The 21,850-nt window shown below is 34.6% G+C and overlaps 1 protein-coding gene across 1 annotated transcript in view; it reads right to left on the bottom strand.

Annotated features, from left to right (window-relative positions):
- The window catches only part of DCC (DCC netrin 1 receptor), a 948,035-nt gene that overhangs the window by 210,625 nt on the left and 715,560 nt on the right, over positions 1-21,850 (bottom strand). Inside the window, exon 18 of the mRNA XM_028479946.1 lies at positions 11,706-11,900. Coding sequence (XP_028335747.1) covers positions 11,706-11,900 — 195 coding nt within the window. The remainder of the gene's footprint in view (positions 1-11,705; positions 11,901-21,850) is intronic.

Genomic DNA, 21,850 nt, shown 5'->3' with positions numbered 1-21,850 from the left:
GATATCAGGAAGATCAGGTCAGTGCTCTCTGTGAGAAGAGACACAAAGTGAGCCCATTGATTAGCCCAGCTTACTGCCTGGAGAAAGTTTCAAGGCTGCAGAAGAGAAAGGGGAAACTCAAAGGAAGCCCAGTGGTCTCCATGCATTGAAGACATAGATTTGGAAGTCTGAGATGACCAAAGTAACTGGAGTTTGTGGGGAAGAGTACCAGAGAAGAGAGAAATACACAGAAGGAGAATTCTGGACATCTACAGAGGGTCTCTCTTAAATCTCCATCTGAGTACTTAGTGCATGCGTATGAGGAAATTTCCCAAGCCTGGGGAGAGAACCACCCAATAGTAGAAAAGAAAAAAAAAAATCTTTGGTGCTCACCCAGGGCTAAGAAAAACTGGATTTCCACAAGCCAGATGGACAATCACGTAATTCATAGGATTTTGAGTAGAGTATTCAGAAGGTATCGCCTCAGTCGTAGGGTAAATCGTCCCTTTGCTATTATGTGGTACTAGTGTTCTTGTACCATGTAATAGTTTAAAAGCAAGCCTCAAAAGAATCAAAGTTGTTCCAAGTAACTTAATTGCATCCTAGAACAAAACTTAAGAATATTTTTAAAAATATAAAAATCTCCAGCTTCCTACAAGATAAATGCAATGTGCAAAAAGCACACAAAAATTACCAAACACAGGGCTTCCCTGGTGGTGCAGTGGTTGAGAGTCCGCCTGCCGATGCGGGGGATACGGGTTCGTGCCCCGGTCCGGGAAGATCCCACATGCCGCGGAGCGGCTGGGCCCGTGAGCCATGGCCGCTGAGCCTGCGCGTCTGGAGCCTGTGCTCCGCAACGGGAGAGACCACAGCGGTGAGAGGCCCGCGTACCACAAAAAAAAAAAAAAAAAAAAAAAAAAAAAATTATCAAACATGCAGAAAGTAGGAAAATACATTCCATAATGAGGAGGAAAATTAATAAATAGAAACAGACTGAAGTAGTAGATGAAAACATGATCAAAGAGTTATTATACCTATACTCTCTATGTTGAAGAAGGTAGAGGAAAGACTGAGCACATTAACTGAAATATGGAATATTTAAAAGACTCAAACCATCCTCTACAGATGAACACTGCCATGAGTAATAAAAATACACTGGATGGGATAAGATTAAGATCAGATCAGCCATTTCAGGAAAAAAACATAGTGGCTTTAAGGATATAGTTATAGAAACTATCCAAAATGAAACATACAGGGTAAAAAGAATGAAAAAAAAAATGAACAAAGAATCAATGAGCTGTGATACAACCTAAAACACCATAACATATGTGTAATTGGAATCACCAATTGAGACTGGGAGAAAAAAAAAAACTATTTGAAGAAATAGTGGCCAAAATTATTTTCAAATTCAATGAACCTGATAAACCCACTGATGCAAGAATCTCAACAGACTCCAAGCAGAAGAAAGATAAATAAAACTACACAAAGACATAATATTAAAACTGTGTAAAATTAGTGGCAAAGAAAAAAATCTTCAAAGCAGCCATAAAAAAGACATATCATGTACAGAGGTACAAAGGTATGAATGACTGCAGCAGTCTTATTGGAAACAAGGCAATGCAGGACATAATGAAATAACATCATTAAAAATGCTGAAAGAAAAACATTGTTTACCTAGAATTCCACTTCCAGTGCAAATGTATTTAAAAAGCAAAGGCAAACTGAAAACTTTTTTAGATGTACAAAAATAAAAAATATAATCACCAGCATAATTCCATTACAAGAAATATTATGGAAGTGCTTCAGGAAGAAAAATACCAGTTGAAAATCCGGATTAACACGATTAAGATACAAAATACATATTTTTCTTATTTTTTTAACCACTAAGGGATACCTCACTGTTTAAAGAAAAAGTAATAGCAATGTACTGTGAAGTGGTATAATATTTCTATAAGGTCAATAGAGATAAGTTAAAGATCCATACTATAAATTCTAAAACAATCACTAAAAAAGCAAAATAGCTAAAGCTAATGAGTCCATAAAGGATATATGATAAATGATTAAAAATACTTAATTCCCCAAAATGGCAAGAAAGACATAAGACAACAAATGCAACAAATAAAACACGAATAGCAAAATAGTAGATATAAATCCAACCATATCAATGTTTACATTAAATGTAAATGGTCCAAACACCTCAATTAAATGTCAGAGATTGCCATACTGGATAAGCAAACCAACCAAACAAGACCCAGCTATTGGGTTGGCCAAAAAGTTCATTTGGACTTTTCTGTAAGATGTTATGGAAGACCCCGAATGAACTTTTTGGCCAACCCAATATATTGCTGCCAACAAGAAACACACTTTGAAGACACAAATAGTTTGACAGTAAAATAGTAATAGAAAAATATATATCTTGCTAACACAAAAACAAAAAATAGGCTGGAGTTGTTATATTAATAGACACAAAGTATATTTCAGAGCAAAGAATATTACCACTGATAAAGAGGTATAGCTCATAAATGATAAAGTGGTTAATTTATCAAAAGGATATAACAATCCTAAGTAACTGTGTGCCTGATAACAGAGCTTCAAATTACATGGGGCAGAAAATGATTTAACTAAAGGAAGAAATACTAATCCACAAGTATAAATGCTTAATCATACAATATATCCAGACATCTGTTTCTCTATCTTTTCTCCCCAAGTCAGCCCTGAATCTGCCTCACAAGGTAACAACTCTCAGACCTCCATGATTAAACTCTGGGGCTCATACCTGAATCTATAACTTGTGTTTGATCAGAAATTTTAGGACTGTGTCCTATCTCACTAGATCATATTATTCTGCTGTTGAATTGAAGAGATTTAACTTTGCCAGAATACCTTGTTTTTCCCTATAGGAACTGGAACTTCCCTGAAGTAATGTCTCCTAGTTCAAGTCCTGATCAGGCTCAAAACTGATGCCAGCCTCCTTTCTCCAAGCTAAAGTGATCGTTTTTTGCTGTTTATGACAATATTTATCTGAGTGTCTTAACGTAGCTCAACTTCATAAAAAAATTATCTTAAACTTTTCCTGTTTACTTTAGTTCTTTTGCTGTTTTTCCTCATTTAAAAAACTGGATGATACCTGACACTAAAATAATGGAGAAGATGAAGGAATAGACTGGTATTTGTAAAGTCCTTGGAAGAAATGCAGAGTAGTTGTCTGTAAACACTAGATGACATTATATACAATATATATAATATGTAATTTTATATATACATATTAGTTTTACTCCATTGAGAAGATATTTCCTTCTCTTGTTCCATAATAGTATTCATCTATTGTAATAGATTCCAAATAGTCTTAGAAAACGCACTGGCTATAAGACAATGTATCTGCTTTGGATTTCAGGGAGTAAAAAGTGAGAAAAGAGTTACAAATAGAATGGTAAGTATTATTCATGAATCACCCTGAGGCTGGCCTTAAACACTGCTGAAGAATGCCTGTAGGTTTAGAAGACGCTAACCTCAAAAAAAAAAAAAAATCATAAAAAAATCAAATCCATTCTTCCTGATACATTCAGAGTAATGATCTCATAAAATGACCTTTTCTCTTCTGTCCTCACCCCTCTCTGGGCAACCAGTGCTCATGCTGAATGAATCAAACTCTCCCACTCAAGATCTTCTAAACAGCATTCTATTATAGCTGAAACCAGGAGTTTACATTTCTGTCTTTCACACTGAATTGAATGTCACTGTGTCATTTAGATTTTTGTTTCGTATTAATTTTAGTAAATGAGTATGTTTTATAAAATTTCATGCATTTGATGAGTTATCTGAGTTTAAAATCCTGGAATCTTCAACTATTTAAAAAATTGTGTATGATATAATAGTCTACTTTTAGGTATAGAACACTATAACTTTCAAGGTTATAAAAACACACAATTCAAAGCCTATGGAACTACATTATTTATATTTGCTAAACTACTGATGTACAAAACTATAATAAGAACAATGCCTTATTTATGTGTGCATAAAAGTTTTTAACTTTTAAAACTTTGCAAATGGCTATACTTTTATTACCTCAATTGAATCTCATAAAAAGCTTGTAAGGTAACATACTTTACTACTATACAGATGAGAAAACTGAGGTTTAGAGGGTCCCACAGTATGAGAATAAAAAGGTTACTGTGCCACATATAACCAATAATTCATTGCTAGAGATAGAACTTAAACCTTCATTTGATATCACTGGATTATGAACAAATTTAATCACAAATGGAACCCATTTTCTTAATTAAAAAAAATTACTAAACACTCCCAAGCAAAATATTTCCGGTTAGTGTTATAAAAAAGTATTTTTGATAATATTTAGACAATGAATTTACCTACAAAAAACTAAATCTTTTAATTAAGGCAAAACTTTAATATTTTTGCAATGATCATGATGCAAAATTTAGTATTTATGTCTCTTATGAAGACCAACTTCTCTACCTGTGTTAACTCTTTTCAATGTCTGTTAACTCTTTACACCATATAATAGGGAATAAAAGGTACTCTTATTCTGCATTTTCACTGAAATACTATAAGGCTGGAGTTCAAATGACTTTTCCAAGATTAAACATTATGGCAGAGACAAAAAGTATGCATCTGAACCCATATTCAGAATCATATTCAATTCCATCTTTATTTACTTTTTAGCATTCTTAGACTATATTTATTAACACAAATAAGTGAAGTAGTGCCAAATATAATTCAGATGATAAATACACTTCCTAGAAACCGAGTTTATTTTTATCAAGAGTGTTCACCATAGCACCCGTCCAAAAATATTTAAAAAGGGACTATGAGTTTCCAGTTCTGCTATGATGGTATGAGCACCCTTTAGCTCAACCATCCCACTGCTAACAACTATAAACTCTAAACAAAATACAAAAAAAAAAAAAGAGGGAAAAACCTAAAAACCCAAACAGCATAATATCTGAGGGTGATATAAAAGTAAGTAGACTGTAAAATTAAGTAAGAACTTGGACAAGTCATGAAAGAGAAAACAGGCAAATAAAACAAAAACAAAAAAAAGAGAGAGAACAAACAGAAAAGACAAATAAAATGATCGACCTAAATTCAACCATTCATATAATTACATTAAATTTTAATGGTCTAAAAACTCCAGTTAAAAGGCAGAAATTCTCAGAGTTCATAAAATACCAACACCCAAGTATATACTACCTACAAGAGAAAGACAAACGTTAAATACAAGACACAAATTGAAAGTAATGGATTGAAAAAGATATACCATGTGAATTGTTAAGTAAAGGAAGGCTAGAGTTGCTATATTAATAACAGATAAAATCATCTTGAATACAAAGAATGTTATCAGAAATAAAGAGAGACATTTATAACGCTAAATGAGGTGATTTACCAAGAAGACATAACAATTATAAATCTATACTGGCTTAATAATAGACTCAAAATAAATGAAGCAAAAAATTTGACAGAATTAAAGAGAGATGTAGATGATTCCATGTTTATAAAAGGTGATTTTGATACGCAGTCTTAGCAATTCACAAACTATTGATCAAAAATTTTAGTAAAGGCATGGATGATCTGAAAAACACTATCAAAGACCTTGATCTAACTGACATTTACAGAGCTCTATATCCAATAACTGCAGAATATTCGTGATTTTCAAGTTCACATAGCACATTCAACAAAATTAACAGTATGTTGTTCCCTAAAACAAATCTCAAACATTTAAAAATAGTAAATTGGTGCAGCCACTATGGAGAACAGTATGGAGGTTCCTTAAAAAACTAAAAATAGAATTACCATGTGATCCTGCAATCCCACTCCTGGGCATATATCCAGAAAAGACAGAAACTCTAATTTGGAAAGACACATGCACCGCAATGTTCATAGCAGCTCTATTTACAATAGCCAAGACATGGAAGCAACCTAAGTGCCCATTGACAGATGAATGGATAAAGAAGAGGTGGTATATATACACAATGGAATATTACTCAGACATAAACAAGAATGAAATAATGCCATTTGCAGCAATATGGATGGAACTAGCAATTAACATATAACTGAAGTAAGTTAGACAAAGACAAATATCATAACACCTATATCTGAAATCTAAAAAATGATATAAATGAACTTATTTACAAAACAGAAATAGACTCACAGACATAGAAAACAAATTTATGGTTACTAAAGGAAATTTCAGGGAGGGGTGTGGGATAAATTAGGAGTTTGGGATTAACATATACACATTACTATATATAAAGTAAATAAACAACAAGGACCTACTGTATAGCACAGGGATATTCAATATCTAGTAATAACCCATAATGGAAAAGAATCTGAAAAAGAATATATATATATATATATGGATAACTGAATCACTTTGCTCTATACCTGAAACTAACACATTTTAAATTGCCTATACTTCAATAAAAAATGGTTAAAAAATTTAAAAATTTTTAAATGTAAAAAATAGTGATATCAGAGTATATTTTCTATCATGATAAAAAAATCAATAATAATAACTAGGCAAACCCAAAATAGTAAAATTAAGCAACACAATAAGTCATAGGGCAAAAAGAAATCAAGGAAAAATTAGAAAATATTTTAAACTAAATGATAATGAATATCCAACATATAAAAATTTGTGGAATGCAAGGAAAGTGGTGCTTAGGGAAACACTGATAGCTTAAAACGCCTACATTATGGGGTTCTACCTTAAGAAATTACAAATAGAAGTGCAAATTATGACTTAAATTAAGAAAGAAAAGAGTCAAGAGCAAATATGAAAGAAAAAAGATAGATAGTAGAAACAATCATTAATGTTAAAAGCTCTTTCTTTGACAAGATCAACAAAATTGGTAAACCCCTACCTAGATGATTACAAAAAAGAAAGAGTACATAAATCATTAATATCAGAAATGTAAAAGCAGTTATCACCACAGATAACCACAAACAGTAAGAGAATATAATAAATGAACAACTCTATGCCAACAAATGTGACAAAATAAAAGACAGATTTCATGAAAAAATTAACTTGCCAATATCAATACAAGAAAAAATTAAAAATATGAAAATGCCTGTATATGTTAAAGAAACTTAATTCATTTCAAAAGCCTTCCTGAACAGAAATCTCAGATACAGATGGTTTTGTTAGTGAATTCTATTAAATACTCAAGAAATAAAAAATATCAATTTTACACAAACTTTTTCTGTTATAGAAAAAGCAAATTGTTCAAATAATTTTATGAGGCTGGTATAAGCTTAGTTTGAAAAGAGAACTGGAAAAAGTCACTAAATGAATAGAAATTCATTGACAAATCTACCTATGAATATAGGCAAAAAAATCCTTAATAACTATTAACCAATTAAATCCTGCAATATAAGAATGGGTATTTACCCTTCAAAAATCAATAAATAGGGCTTCCCTGGTGGCGCAGTGGTTGAGAATCCGCCTGCCGATGCAATATAAGAATGGGTATTTACCCTTCAAAAATCAATAAATAGGGCTTCCCTGGTGGCGCAGTGGTTGAGAATCCGCCTGCTGATGCAGGGGACACGGGTTCGAGCCCCGGTCCAGGAAGATCCCGCATGCCGCAGAGCAGCTGGGCCCGTGAGCCATGGCCACTGATCCTGCGCGTCCGGAGCCTGTGCTCCCCAATGGGAGAGGCCACAACAGTGAGAGGCCCGTGTACCACAAAAAAAAAAAATCAATCAATATAATTAATGATATTTTAAAAAATGAAAGGAGGGAAAATATATGACCATTTCATGAGATAGAAAATTATTTCACAAAAATTCAACAAATAAGCATGATAACATTCCCATAAAACTAGGAATAGTAGCAAACTACCTCAATGTGATAACAGACATCTATGAAGAACCTACAACTAACTAACGTCCTTGCTGGGCTGTACCCCGCAGGCCTACAAGCCCTGCATCTGCATAGCCTCAAGACCGAAGAAAGAGCCCAGAGTCAGCAACAGAGACATCAATGAACAAGGGGGCTTACACTTCTGAAGCAAGGTCCTGAAGTGACAGCCACCCATGTTCGGGCAGATGGCAGGCAGGACATGGCGGCAGTCTTCGCTCCCGGGAGTGAAGGGGAGATTACCAGTTATAGGGGAATTGACCTCAGGTGAGCTCATTAGCTACCAGGGAAACCAGTAGAGGGGCACGCCTCTCACAGCCCTTTTGATAAGAACAATAAGAACAATCACCAGCTGGGGCCTGGGGCAAGTGCATAGGAAGGTCAGTCTTGGGTTTAGGGTTTAGGTGAAACAGGCACTGGTGGGGCTGGGGATGGACAGAGAGCAAGAGAACAGCCATCTTGAGTGGCCTGACCACACAGTGTTATTTTATGTTTCCCCTAAAAGATTCCTGCTTTCACTATTTCTATTCAACATTTTACTGAAGATCTTCATCTTTGCAAGAAAGAAAGAGAAAGAAATTAAAGGCAGGAAGATCAGAAAATAAGTATAAAACCGTTCCCATTTTCATATGATATGCTCATTTAAATGGAAAATCTCAGCACATCTATAAAAATACTAGTAGATGGGCTTTCCTGGTGGCGCAGTGGTTGAGAGTCCACCTGCCGATGCAGGGGACACGGGTTCGTGCCCCAGTCTGGGAGGATGCCGCACGCCGCGGAGCCGCTGGGCCCGTGATCCGTGGCCGCTGAGCCTGCGCGTCTGGAGCCTGTGCTCCGCAACGGGAGAGGCCCCAACGGTGAGAGGCCCGCGTACCGCAAAAAAAAAAAAAAAAAAAAAATACTAGTAGAAACAAATAGTTGAATTTAACAGGTCTTATGATACCAAGGTTAACGTTAAAAAATCAGTTTGTTTGCAGCAAACAGCTGGAAAATAAATTCAAAGAATAATTCATATATATATGTTTTAGGACTTAATCTAACAAAAATATTCAAAAACTCAAGACCTCTACATTGAAAACTATAAAATATTGCTGAGAGAAATTAAACAAGAAATTCAAAAATACACAGTATATTGTTTGTGAATTAACTCAATAAAGCTCTTTTCAAAACTCAACAAATTGTACACTTTATATATGCACAGTGCGTTATCTACAAAAATACCTCCACAAAGATAAAAAGATAAAGTGATTGATGGATAGATTGATCAACAGACTGGTAGACAGTAAATATTAAGTTTTTTTTAAAAAGGGACCTGATTTCAAATTGATTTTGCTAAACATTGCTAGAATTCAGATACTGTGGATCTATACCATGTGTATACACCAAACTTGGCATTAGGACTTTTGAATAAAAAGGAGGAAGATTTCAAAAGATTAATTATAAACATCTAATAGCACAAACATTGGTTAATGAAACTCTATGCCTGCACTAGGTAAGCTTTGTTTTGTTTTGTTTTAAATCAGGCAACATTTGATACTGTTCAAAATGGTGGTGTATTTCTAGTCCTGATGCAGGTCACAGTGCCTGGTGTCTAAATAGTGAGTTACTATGCCTGACAAACAAAATGCTATTTGGAACTTCTCATCTCTCACCAAAGAAAAGAGGAGGTTTATTGGTCAGTTACAAACCACTTAGCTTTTTATAGTCTAAAATACAAATCGTGATACTTGAAGTTATGGCTGACCCTATGCTTAAAAGTATTACAACTTTCCTTAATTCATTTTTAATTCTATAACTGTCATACTGTTCTTAAATTATATCATTCCCTTTTGTCTATTGTATGTAAAATGTCGAGATTAATAGCTTTAAAATTGTACTTGAAATACCTTTTCAAAAAGATACTATAAAAACTGATATGCCTATTTTAATGTTCAGTAGAACAAATGAAATATTGATGTTTTCTTTGTAGAGTTCAAATGTGAACTTGATTGAATCCTTTATCTTTATAAAAATTAGAACTTAAGATATGTTTAACATACACTTGGCCAATCAGTGGAAATTCACGTTGAAAAAATACCGGTTTATTTGCATAACCATGGGGATACTGGAACAATAATAAAACACTATTTTATATTTTATGTTAAGACATGGTACTATGTTAAAAGAGTTTCAGTAGAATTTAAATACTTATGTACATATACATGTGTGCATTTAGTGGGAGAGTGGGTGGGTGTCTTTCCAGATAAAGTGCATACTCATGATTATCTATCATTGAGACAGGGTCCTAGCCCATTTTACCTTTATCAGTGTTCCCAGCTCTTTAAAATGTACCTTACGATGGGAAATTTCTTTTTTAAGCATTTGGAAAGATTTGCCATGGTATTGATCTCCCAAATGCCTCAACTTTACTAGACTTGGAAACTCATGGTAGAGTGTCTTTGTAATAAAGAGCATCATTATCAAAAGCACATGGTGAAACAATGCAGTTTTCCTTCCTGACTTCATTCTGAGTTCGCATCACAACCTCATTGCTGGAGAGCCTGTGTAGTGCCACGGGAATCTCTCCCTTTGGTGTGTGGCATCAAGATGAACTGTCAGAGATGGTGTAGTATACTGAATAATGGACAAATGAGAGTCCCCTGACATAAGTTTGATGGCCATAAAATATGAATTTTGTGATTGCCTCTGCATTCAAACTCAGGGACTGACTGAGAGAATATTATTTCCAAATGCCAAGCTAACTAAAATTGTGGAGATTTGCAGAAGGTGCTTCTCTTATTAGTGTTTGAAGCAATTATAGAGAGAATGGGTCAGTGCAATTTTCCTCTTGCACTGACAAAACCTTTTCTTGCTACTGCATTTTAGTTATTCAAATTCAAATCAGGCTTCTCATCACAAATGCTCTGTTTCTGAGAGATACTGCAAATAAGCAGCAATTCAATCAGGTTGCCTTTTCACTGAGAAGGTCACTGTACTTCATTGCAAATAATATCGTGTTAAATCAACAGGTAGAATCAACTTGCTTTTTGCATTATGACAATCGTTTAACTTATTGGCACCCTACATATGACATATATTCATTTTATTTCCCTCTGCTAATGATATAATCTCTTATTGCACTATGGAAAATCCAATGTAAAATGAATATGAACATTTTGCACATGTTAACCCTCTGTGAATAAACAAAGTTTCAATGAATTCAGAAACATCACAATAGGAGTATTGTATTCAGTAAAAGGAGGTTAAATACTGTAAGAGAAGTTGGGTTGGGAGGGATCAGGAATATATGTAGAGAGGAGTTTGATTGCTCCAAGTTACTGTCTTGGTTGAAAATTCCTTTTTAAAAATCTTGTTGTTCTACAGTCATAATGAGATATCCATCAAGCTTTATCTATAAATACTAAGGGAAAAGAAAAAGGTAATGTGACTAGATAATTCAAGGTTAAAGAAAAATTGACAGAATATCTTTCTAGGGAGAGAAAAAATTTGCTGACTTTCTTTCTGTAAGAATTATTAAGATTAGAAGTTTCCATTGATAGAGGAAAAAGAAAAATGTTCCAATGCACTTTTTCTATCCTTATGACACCTAGGCAGGGTACATACCAGGACACACACTGTGTAACTGTCTAGATAAAATTCCCCAATTCAAAATCCAGACAGGGAAAATGTATGTGTGTATATAGGAGGGTGGGTGAGTAGATTGATAGAAGAAAGAAAAAGAGAGAGTTATGAATTAACATATGTTACAAATTGAAATCAACTTCCAAAGAACAATTTTCCAAGAAAGAAAATAATTTTAAATAAGTCATTTATTTTCCTTAAGAGAAGAAAAATCACAGCTACTCACCTAACCTCTCAATGGAATAATATCGCTGTTTACTGTCGACACGTACTGTCTCAGCATAAGGGCTCCCAACGCCATAACCGATGATGTAACCTCGCACCACAATATTTGGGTTCAAGGGAGGAGTCCAACTCATGATGATGCAGTTGGTCTGGGGCCTCACATGAAGAGAACTTGGCTGGTCAGGGACTTGAGACTCTAGAATTCAAAAGGAGGACAACACCGTGTTTCATAATAGAACACAGAGCATGGTAAAACGTCCCATTTAAACAAGACTTAATATCATGTTCCACAGACCCTCAAATGACGCACCACTTATTGCCCAAGTTCCTCCTTGTATTAGTTTATGATATGATTTCTATGTTTGATTTGACTTTCTCAGGATTTCTTAAACGCAAGAGGATACTGAATTCCCTCCAGAGGCACTGTAGCATCATACATCTTTTCTTCTAACAGACTTTTTTCCTTGGGATTCTTTTTTTCTTATATATTTCTCCTTAGGTATCATTAATAAGAAGTGAAATCAACAGAGATGTAAGAATAATAGAAAGGGAAATGAAATATCAAAAACTGTCTTGTCCAAGGATTATTTACTCTGATCTAACTAGAGAAGAAAATGAATGTAGCAGTCCTTTCTTAAGAAATTGTCAGGATAAAAAATTTAGGGCCATGATTTGTTCAGCATGAATAGGATGGTACTTGACCCATGGTTTATTGCATCTGTGAAAAGTGTATTTATTATAAAGGAAAGGAGAGAGTGGCCCGGATTAAAGCCACACAGACTTTGGAGTGTGAAAATTGGCTTTAATACCAGGCTCTGTCATTTACTGGTTGTGTGTCCTCATCAAATTATTTATCTTCTCTGAGTTTACCTATTAATTAAACTGGCATTCCAAATACTGATTGACACAAAGCTTGTGCTCTGGAAGTAATCAAGAGAAGCATTCAAATTTTTAGTGGATTCTCACTAGATGTGAAATTTTAAAACCTTATTTATCCTCCCTAAGCCTCAGTTTCCTCATGTGCAGAATGAGGATAAGGATAGTAATGGTCTCATTTGGTGGTGAGAAGACTTAATAAAATTATGCACCAAAACACTCCAATTATGAGTAGCACCAACTGGCATCAGCTAACAGAAAGAAAATGCACTCGCTACCATGATATAATTTTTTTAAAGAGACTGTGTGTTGAAAATTAATAAATTGGCCTTCTGATTTTTATATCACCATTCTTCCCTATGATCCTATCTCTAAAGAAATGAGGTATTTTCTGGACACTGATCATAATTCTATTAATAAATATTAGTAGAGTGCCTACTAGGTTTGAGGTATAAGGCTAGGTACCCATGACAATCACGTTACAGGAGAGAGTAAATATGGCAGACCTAAAACCTGTACTCTTGTTGTTTATAGTTTAATGGAAAAGATAGAAAAGTAAAAAGGCAGTTACAATATACTGTGATATATATTTCGATAGGTTTCATACAGGCACATGTAGCCTATTCTTTGAAAATCAAAGAAGTATTCTAGAAAGAAATTTAAGAAAGAATATACCCATCTAAACTTTAATAGTCCATTAAGTGCTTCGCACAGTTCTTGGCAATTGATAAGTACTCAAAAATATTAGTGATTTAAACTGTATTCAAACTATTTGTGCTCATTATCTCTTTAATACTGAAAATCTCTGAAGGTAATACATGTCAAATTATGTAGGAGAGTTTGATGACTAAAGGTAATATTACATTTTATTTTTCTCCTTGATGTAAGGACAAAAGATGATGCAATCTTCACCACCAACTTTATCCATCTTCAACACGCACACTTCTAGCTTAAGTGGTATATGGAAGCATGTTTTTTATTGAAGCTTTTAAACTAGGTACCATACTAACAGCTTTGCAAAAGATGCTACATTCTAAAGGTGCTACGTCAACAACATTTTCTAAAGATGCTCTTTTTGTTTCCTTGAAGATACCCATTTGTGAACAAAAGGGACAAGCTATTGTTTGCCCTGAAGATGCCTGAGATATAATATGCAAAGGTGTAAAAAAATCATCTCAAAATGTATATATAAATCTTAACAACAGAACACAATGTTTGTAAAGAACTTCCTACTATAAACACTATGTAAAAGTAATAAAAAGATGAAAGGGATGGATTAATACTTTTCAACCCTATTGCCATGGAGGCTCTCCAGTGTCCTTGAAATGTAATGGGCTCTCCAATGAATTCTGTTTGGCATATTTGAAGTTTTTGCAATAATTATTGAAATAAGATAATCTGCCTAATCTTATTTTTAGAAAAGGAACTAAATGTGATTCAGATTTTCTGCATTTATGACTTTTTCAAAATAATATGAAAGCCTAATGATTTGAATGACAATATTCAACATCTTTTAGAATAAAAAGGAAAAAAAATTTCAGAATAACTATTTCTCCATTTTTCTGCAAACCACAGAATATCTCCCCTGCAAGTTAGTTAAATTAATAACCATAAAATTACATTAATCGGAGCTTAAAGGGTACCATGGTAATGAGTGCACGAACTGATTCTTGAAGAAGAGGGGCTGTCAGTACACAAGACTCATCTTTATTCTTCACTACATAAAAGGAGTTTCAATCCTAGATCCAAACCTCAAAATACTTTTTAACATGATAAAAAAATAAGGGTGTTGATACATAAGACTATATGCTGCCTCCTATCTAAACATTTAATGGGTTCTTACAACCCAGTTAAGACCATTGGGCCAAGGACTTCCCTGGTGGTGCAGTGATTAAGAATCCACCTGCCAATGCAGGGGACATGGGTTTGAGCCCTGGTCCGGGAAGATCCCACATGCTGCGGAGCAACTAAGCCCATGTGCCACAACTACTGAGCCTGTGCTCTAGAGCCTGTGTGCCACAGCTCCTGAGTCTGCACTCTAGAGCCCGCAAGCCACAACTACTGAGACCGCATGACACAACTACTGAAGCCCGTGTGCCTAGAGCCCGTGCTCCTCAACAAGAGAAGCCTGTGCACCACAATGAAGAGTAGCCCCCGCTCGCCACAACTAGAGAAAGGCTGCGCCCAGCAAAGAAGACCCAATGCAGACAAAAATAAATTTTAAAAAAAGAAAAAAGATCATTGGGCCAGACGGAATGGTGCCTGTCAAGTATCAGACTTAAGTCATTCAAAATATACGGCCTCATCATAAAGATAACTGTGTTAGGAGATTGTTCATAATCTGGAATAGCCCATTTGTACCCACCTACTCACTTCTTAATATAAAGACAGAAACAACAATTTTCCTTTTATGCTACCTGCGTGAGTTTTGTCTAATACAGCTGACCTTACAGATTATGAAAGTGGTTACTACTGGAATGAACTATAAAACATTGATTTAGAAAATCCACTATGCAAGGTAAATGATGCAAGTACCCTTTGTTTGAAGGCCAAAACTGAAATTTGCTATTTAGAAGTACATGACAGATTTTATAAGTACCTCTAGGATAATGACTGCATATATAAAGCATAGAGAAGTAGTAAGGTAATTATTGAAATGACTTGAAAACAAAGAACATATCTTGCCTGAAATATCCAAATTAACAAGGCCGCAAATTTCTACCAGAGTCAAGATAACTAGGTTAACTGCCATTCCTGATTAGACTATGGAATTATGAATTCTGTCTTAGTTTAATTTGTTTCTAAAGAATATTTATTATTCTCTGAGTGACGATACAGTTTCACTAATGAGTAATGTTCACATATAGCACACTGGGAAAGTTACCAGACTAATCTCAGTGACATTTCAACAATTACTGTGCATCTCCTATGTGTCAGTCATAGTTCTAGGTACGGGGAATCTAGTTTTGAGGGAGAGAAGACCAAAAAAATTAAGAATAAACAAACAAGGAAATCATGAGATCTTGGTAAGCTAGGATATAGGATATAACTGAATCACATACGTGACACATCAAGGAAGGTATCCCTGGAAGAGTCTAAGGTGAATGATCAGAAAGAGCCAGTCAAGTAAACCTCAGGGTGGAAAGCTTTATAGACAGAAGGAATAACTACAGCAAAACCTCTAGAGCAAGAAGGAACTTAGTACTTGAAGAAACCAAAGAAGGTCATTGTGCTTGACCATAGACGAAAAATGAAGAAGATAAAAAGGGAGTCACCCAGTGGGAATGTAAAATGGTGCAGCTGCTATGGAAAATAATATGGTGGTTCCTCAAAAAATTAAAAATAGAATTACCATATGATCTAGCAATTCCACTTGTGGGTATATTCTTGAAACAACTGAAAGCAGGTATTCAAACATGTTTATATACCTGTGTTCGTAGCAGCATTGTTCAAGATACTCAAAAGGTAGAAGCGGCTCAAGTGTCCATCAACATATGAATGGATAAACAAACTGTGTTCTACACATATAATGGAATAATTTTCATCTTTCAAAAGGAAGGAAATTCTGACACATGCTACAGGAACCTTTAGGATGTTATGCAAAGTGAAATAAGTCACAGTAGGACAAAATTATATGATTCCATTTATATGAGATACTTAAAGCAGTCAAGTTAATAAAGACAAAGTAGAATGATGACTTCTGGGAGCTGGGAGGAGGCAGGAGGGAGGAGTTACCATTTAATGGGTATAGAGTCTCAGTTTTGCAAAATTAAAAGAGTTTTGGAGAAGGGTAGTAGTCATGGTTACTAAACAGTGTGACGGTACTTAATGCTACTGAACCGTACACTTAAAAACGGTTAAAATGGTAAATTTTGCGTAATGTGTATCTTAAAACAATTTTTCAAAAGTTAAAAAATTTTGGAGACCATAAAAACATGTTTGCACTTGTCTGCATGGCCACTGTGGAGATGCAGTGTACGTATTTGGGACTTTTGAGAGGTAGAGTCAACAGAGCTGTGTAACTGGCGTGGTAAAGAGGAGGATCAATGATAACTCACAGACCTTTGGCTTTTGGGCAACTGGTGGATGATGTACTGAGCTGAGGAAAAACAGACACATTTTTTGGTCATGGGCAATCTGAGATGCCTGTTAGTCACGTGTATAGATATTAGGGAACTAGGAGGGTATAGAGGTTTTGGAGAAAGACCATGGACAGATTTATAGATGTGGAAGCCACCAGCATATAGAAGGTATTTAAAATAAATTTGTATGGATACAGACACAGTGTGAGCATGTGTGCAAACAAATAAAATACAAATAAGATGCTGTCAAGCAAATAAGATCACCCAAAACTCCCTAAAGTCTTCCCATATCACATTGGAAGGCCAGGTTCTTTACAATGCCTACAAGGTCATGTGTGATCTACCCTTTGCCCCCTTAGCTCTCTGTCCTCATTTCCTACCACTTCCCCCCTTGCTCACCTCACCCCAGCCATCCACAGTGGACACTTACTTTTCCTCAAACATGACAGGCATGCTCTGGCCTCAGGGTATTTGCACTTGCTGTAGCCTCTGCCTGGGAAGCTCTGCCTCAGAGATACCTTCCTCCTTGATCTTCTTCAGGTTAAGTTATTTAATTTCCAATTTCAGACTTCTCTGGCTACCATATTTAAAATTGCAATCTTTCCCTAATCTCTAATCTCTTACTCTCCTAATAATCTCCTCTCATGTTTTTCCCCACAGGATTTATGGTCACTTATTGTGCTACCTATTTCATGTGATTATTTCATTATTCTTTGTCTCATCTCTCTCCATAAATTCTCTATAACTCCAGTAGTTAGAACAGTTCCTGGCACAAAGTGCTCAAAAATACAGGAAAAAAAGTCTATATTTCCTATAAGGTTCAATATATTATGCATGACTCATTAAATATAAAACTACCACAATTTTATATAACTCCATAACATTTTTAAGAAAAAAAATGGAATAACATTTTTTAACTTTGATGCTGAAACGAGATGAAAATATAGTTATTAATGTCATTTTCTCCTAGTCACCAGCAAGATTGGTCTCCTCTGGCTCCTGCTAACGAAAATGATTGCTGCTATGTACCGTCTGCTGTGGATATGGCACTGCCAAGAAGTGTCAGGCATTTGGTACTTTTGACAAATACATGTTTATTCTCTATTTAGTATGCTGAATTTTATGGTTCATTTTGTTAGAGTTTTGCTCCAGTCCTTAATAGCTTATATTTCTTTACAGAGAATTACAGAAAGCAATTGACATACTCACACTCTGTCTTTCTAGACAGCTCTGGTACATACTAATGTGTTCATTTCTATTGGCAGGGCCTGTTCTCAGCAAAGGATATCATCTTCCTTAAGCCACTCACCTCCGTAAACTTTGAATGTTGTTTGTTTATTGCAGGGGACAATCACTTCTATTCATCATTTAATTCTACTGTGTTATTCTATTTTATATTTTACAGTTCTACTCCTACCATTTTCTCAGACTTAACTTTTTAATATAGTTTTAAAAGTTACATGCAGCAAATTCACTCAGTGGTACTCAGTTCATGTACCACCATTCCCGCCATGGTACAGAAAAGTACCACCCCCCGCCCTCAAAATTTCCTCATGCTGCTTCCCTTCGCAATCATTCCCTCCCCCAATCTCTCAGGAAGCCTGCTGGCTTGGATGACTGGTGGATGCCGGTACTGTCCCAATATGAATAACACATTGAGTTATAACAGAAATGGTGCCTTGAAAGATCAGCTCACAACCTCCAATTGTTTAAAAGGACGTGTTTTTGAGCTCTCCATCTTTGTTATACTTGAAAATACCAAAAGAAAAAAAACAACAAAATCTTTAAAACCACCCATGACCAATCTGTCTTTGAATTATATAAGTGATAACTTCACCCTCTTCTGCTTCAATTCCATCATTAGAATCACTGTCAACTAGTTTGATGCAAGAGAAGGAAAACTTTATGTTCTCCCAAAAGTATTGGCAATAGTCTCAACACTATTGAATAATATGCTGATGGAAATATCAACTTTATTATTATATTTGTTTCTCAAATAATAGCAAATGTTTCTGCCCTCTATGTTCTGTAACACTGATCTACATACTTGTCTATTTCTATGCCAGACAGTATTATATTGGTTTTAAATCAGGTTTTATACTAAAAATGTTTGTTCTACTTTTTCAGAATTTTTTCAAATTCTTTTATATTTATTCTTCCATATAAAGTTTCTTCTGATTGGAATAATATTAAATTAACCATTAATTTTGGAAGAACTAACAGTTATGTAATGGCAAGGTTTGCATCAAAGAATATACATATCTATTTATTCATGTTTTATTTTTTATATTTTAATAAATATGCTATTATTTTCTTCATATACATTTGTTTACATCTTGTTAAATTTAGTCCTAGATTTACTTTAGGTTGCTGTATGAGTGCATTTCTTTTCTTTTTAATATTTAACTAATTATTGATAGTATAATAAAAAACTATTTTTGTTTGTGTATGTATGTATGTGTGTGTGTGTGTGTGTGTGTGTGTTTGTGTGTGTGTATCGAAACATACTACCTTATTACATTTTCTTATTGGTTCTAATAGGTTTTCAGTGTAGTTTCTTAAAATTTCCAAATATGCAGTCACACCATTTATAAACATCAATTCTTTCCCTCTGTAATAAAATGTTACTGCTTTTTAAGTTGTTTTTGTTTTTTTTCTTACCAAAACCTCTACACTCCGTTGAATAACAGAAATAGTAGAAATAGGAAGCTTTCTTAGCTTGTTTGGATCTTAAAGCCAATGGAGTTAGTATTTTACCATGTAGCATAATGTTTACTTTTTTACAATAATATTTTGAAAGTTTCTTTATATTCCTATATTAACATGAGTTTTTAAAAGATTGCTAATAACCGTCTAAATTTACAAAACGCCCTCCTGCATCTATTGATAAAATAATATGACAAAACCCCTTTAAATTATTCCTTAATTAGATGGTGGCTTTTAAGATGTGCTGAATGTATGTCCTGCTTTTGTATCTAATACATCTAATATATCTAGAATACATCTAATCTCTTAATGCAGACAAGGCTTTATGATCATGAGCAAGAAGAAGCTTCGTAAGACAATGATATTAGTATTTCATATTGCTGTCAAGGTTTGAGATCTAATTTATCAAAACAAACAATACCAATAAGCATTTGTTGAGTGTTTGATATATATCAGACATGCTGCTGAGTACTTCACTACCATTATCATAGTTAATTTTCACAAAAATGTGTTGATATTGATACTGTTGTTACTATATTTGTAGATGAGAAAACTCAGGGAAGTTTAGTTACTTGCCCAAGATTGTCTAGTGAGTGGAGCAGGATTCAAACCTAGTTACTAAGACTGCAGAGTCCACAATTTTATCCATTACATTACACTTAGAAAAAGTCAATCAAGTCATAGGGAATCAAACATTTCATGGGAGCATTAAAAAGTCTGCTACGGCCAAGGAAAGGATTTGGAATTTCTTTGAACATTTATCGAAGTCTAAATAATTTGTACCATCCTTTGTACAGTGGAGGTCTGAGATTTCGAACAACAACTTGCCCAAGAACTAAAGCAGATTTTAAATTCCTTTCAAAAACCAGTTTTGGCTTTGCTGGCAACATTTCTTATATGTAAGGTGAATTCCACTTGAATGAGAATAAGGGGCTGGATTCTTCAATTTCATGATGACTTGGCTGCTGTACCACTGGCTTAAACTTATCCCATGGGGCTATTTGTCAATCAGCAATGCAAAATATCATGGATTTCCTATCAAAAGCACATGTGAAAGAAATCCTTTTTCACAACATGCCACCTACATTCCACTGTGCATAAAATCTCATACTAACATCTTTATATCTCCAGATGACCACATTTGCAAGCTCAATGGTGTAAACCCCCTCCAGTCTTTACCCTCAAATTGGTACATCTACTTAGATGCATTGTAAAAGCATGTTTTTATCAAAAATATAGTCAAATTAAAATAATTTCTGTATTTGTTAAAATTTAAAAATCAATTTTATAAAACTGTACCTAATATTTTTAACCTAAAGGGTATACAAGTAAACCATGTTGCCTTAGATTTTAGGTGTTAAAAGTTACATTCGAGATGTAACATAATTTCTTTTGGACCAAAGAATTATTTAGAAGTATGTTTTACATTTGCAAATATATATTGGGTATTATATTATTATTAACTATTAGTTTAATTACATGGTGATCAATGAATGTGTTTAGTATGATCCAAGAACTTTAATATCCATTTCTTTATAGGCAAATATTAAATGTTCTATGGATGCTTAGGAAAAAAAATATGAGTTTCTAATTGTGTGAATATTTCAGTTATGTCCAAGTAAATCTATATTCCTTCCTTTTTCTTTTTTTTTTTAATTGGTTATGATGGGAGTAGGGCAGTTCTGTTTTTTTTAAGTTTTTAATTTTATTTATTTATTTTTATACAGCAGGTTATCAGTCATCAATTTTATACACATGAGTGTATACATGTGAATCCCAATCGCTCAATTCATCACACCACCATCCCCACCCCCCCAACGGCTTTCTGCCCTTGGTGTCCATACGTTTGTTCTCTACATCTGTGTCTCAAGTTCTGCCCTGCAAACCGGTTCATCTGTACCATTTTTTTAGGTTCCACATACATGCGTTAATATATGATATTTGTTTTTCTCTTTCTGACTTACTTCACTCTGTATGACAGTCTCTAGATCCATCCACGTCTCAACAAATGACCCAATTTCATTCCTTTTTATGGCTGAGTAATATTCCATTGTATATATGTGCCACATCTTCTTTATCGATTCATCTGTTGATGGGAATTTAGGTTGCTTCCATGACCTGGCTATTGTGAATAGTGCTGCAATGAACAGTGGGGTGCATGAGTGTTTTTGAATTATGGGTATATGTCCAGTAGTGGGATTGCTGGATCATATGGTAATTCTATTTTTAGTTTTTTAAGGAACCTCCATGTGTTCTCCATAGTGGGTGTATCAATTTGCATTCCTCCCAACAGTACAAGAGGGTTCCATTTTCTCCACACCCTCTCCAGCATTTGTTGTTTGTAGATTTTTTGATGATGCCCTTTCTAACTGGTGTGAGGTGATAACCTCATTGTAGTTTTGATTTGTATTTCTCTAATAATTAGTGATGTTGAGCAGCTTTTCATGTGCTTCTTGGCCATCTGTAAGTCTTCTTTGGAGAA

This window comes from Physeter macrocephalus, chromosome 19 (genome assembly GCF_002837175.3).
Source record: "Physeter macrocephalus isolate SW-GA chromosome 19, ASM283717v5, whole genome shotgun sequence".
Lineage (NCBI taxonomy): Eukaryota > Metazoa > Chordata > Mammalia > Artiodactyla > Physeteridae > Physeter > Physeter macrocephalus.
The sequence above is the reverse complement of the archived record's forward strand: the minus strand, read 5'-3'. Positions and strand labels throughout refer to the sequence as shown.